The 284-nt window shown below is 32.0% G+C and overlaps 1 protein-coding gene across 1 annotated transcript in view; it reads right to left on the bottom strand.

Annotated features, from left to right (window-relative positions):
• The window catches only part of LOC119593091 (fanconi-associated nuclease 1-like), a gene marked incomplete at its 5' end in the record, with an annotated part of 7,757 nt that overhangs the window by 3,891 nt on the left and 3,582 nt on the right, over positions 1-284 (bottom strand). The window contains 1 exon segment of the mRNA XM_037942015.1: positions 45-176. Within this exon segment, the coding sequence (XP_037797943.1) occupies positions 45-176 (132 nt within the window).

Genomic DNA, 284 nt, shown 5'->3' with positions numbered 1-284 from the left:
AACTATATAGGAAAATACACTATATATAAGATCTATGTACATACATCAACTCCTCATCAGAAATAAGCTCCTGATAGGTTGTTACTGCAAGCTGGCAATGTTGCAAGGCTTCTTCCCACTTCTGTGCCTCCATACACTCTTGTACATCAATGAGAATCTGATTGCAAGTTTCATATCTGAAAAGTGAAATTTTAAAAAGAGAGAGATGAATATATGAATAGCTTTTACAAGAATATATCACATACATCAACTGAAAACATATATCCTTTAAATTATGGAACATT

The sequence above is a fragment of the Penaeus monodon genome, chromosome 31 (genome assembly GCF_015228065.2).
Source record: "Penaeus monodon isolate SGIC_2016 chromosome 31, NSTDA_Pmon_1, whole genome shotgun sequence".
Classification (NCBI taxonomy): Eukaryota; Metazoa; Arthropoda; class Malacostraca; order Decapoda; family Penaeidae; genus Penaeus; species Penaeus monodon.
Note: the sequence above shows the minus strand (reverse complement) of the source record. Positions and strands in the feature narration are given on the sequence as shown.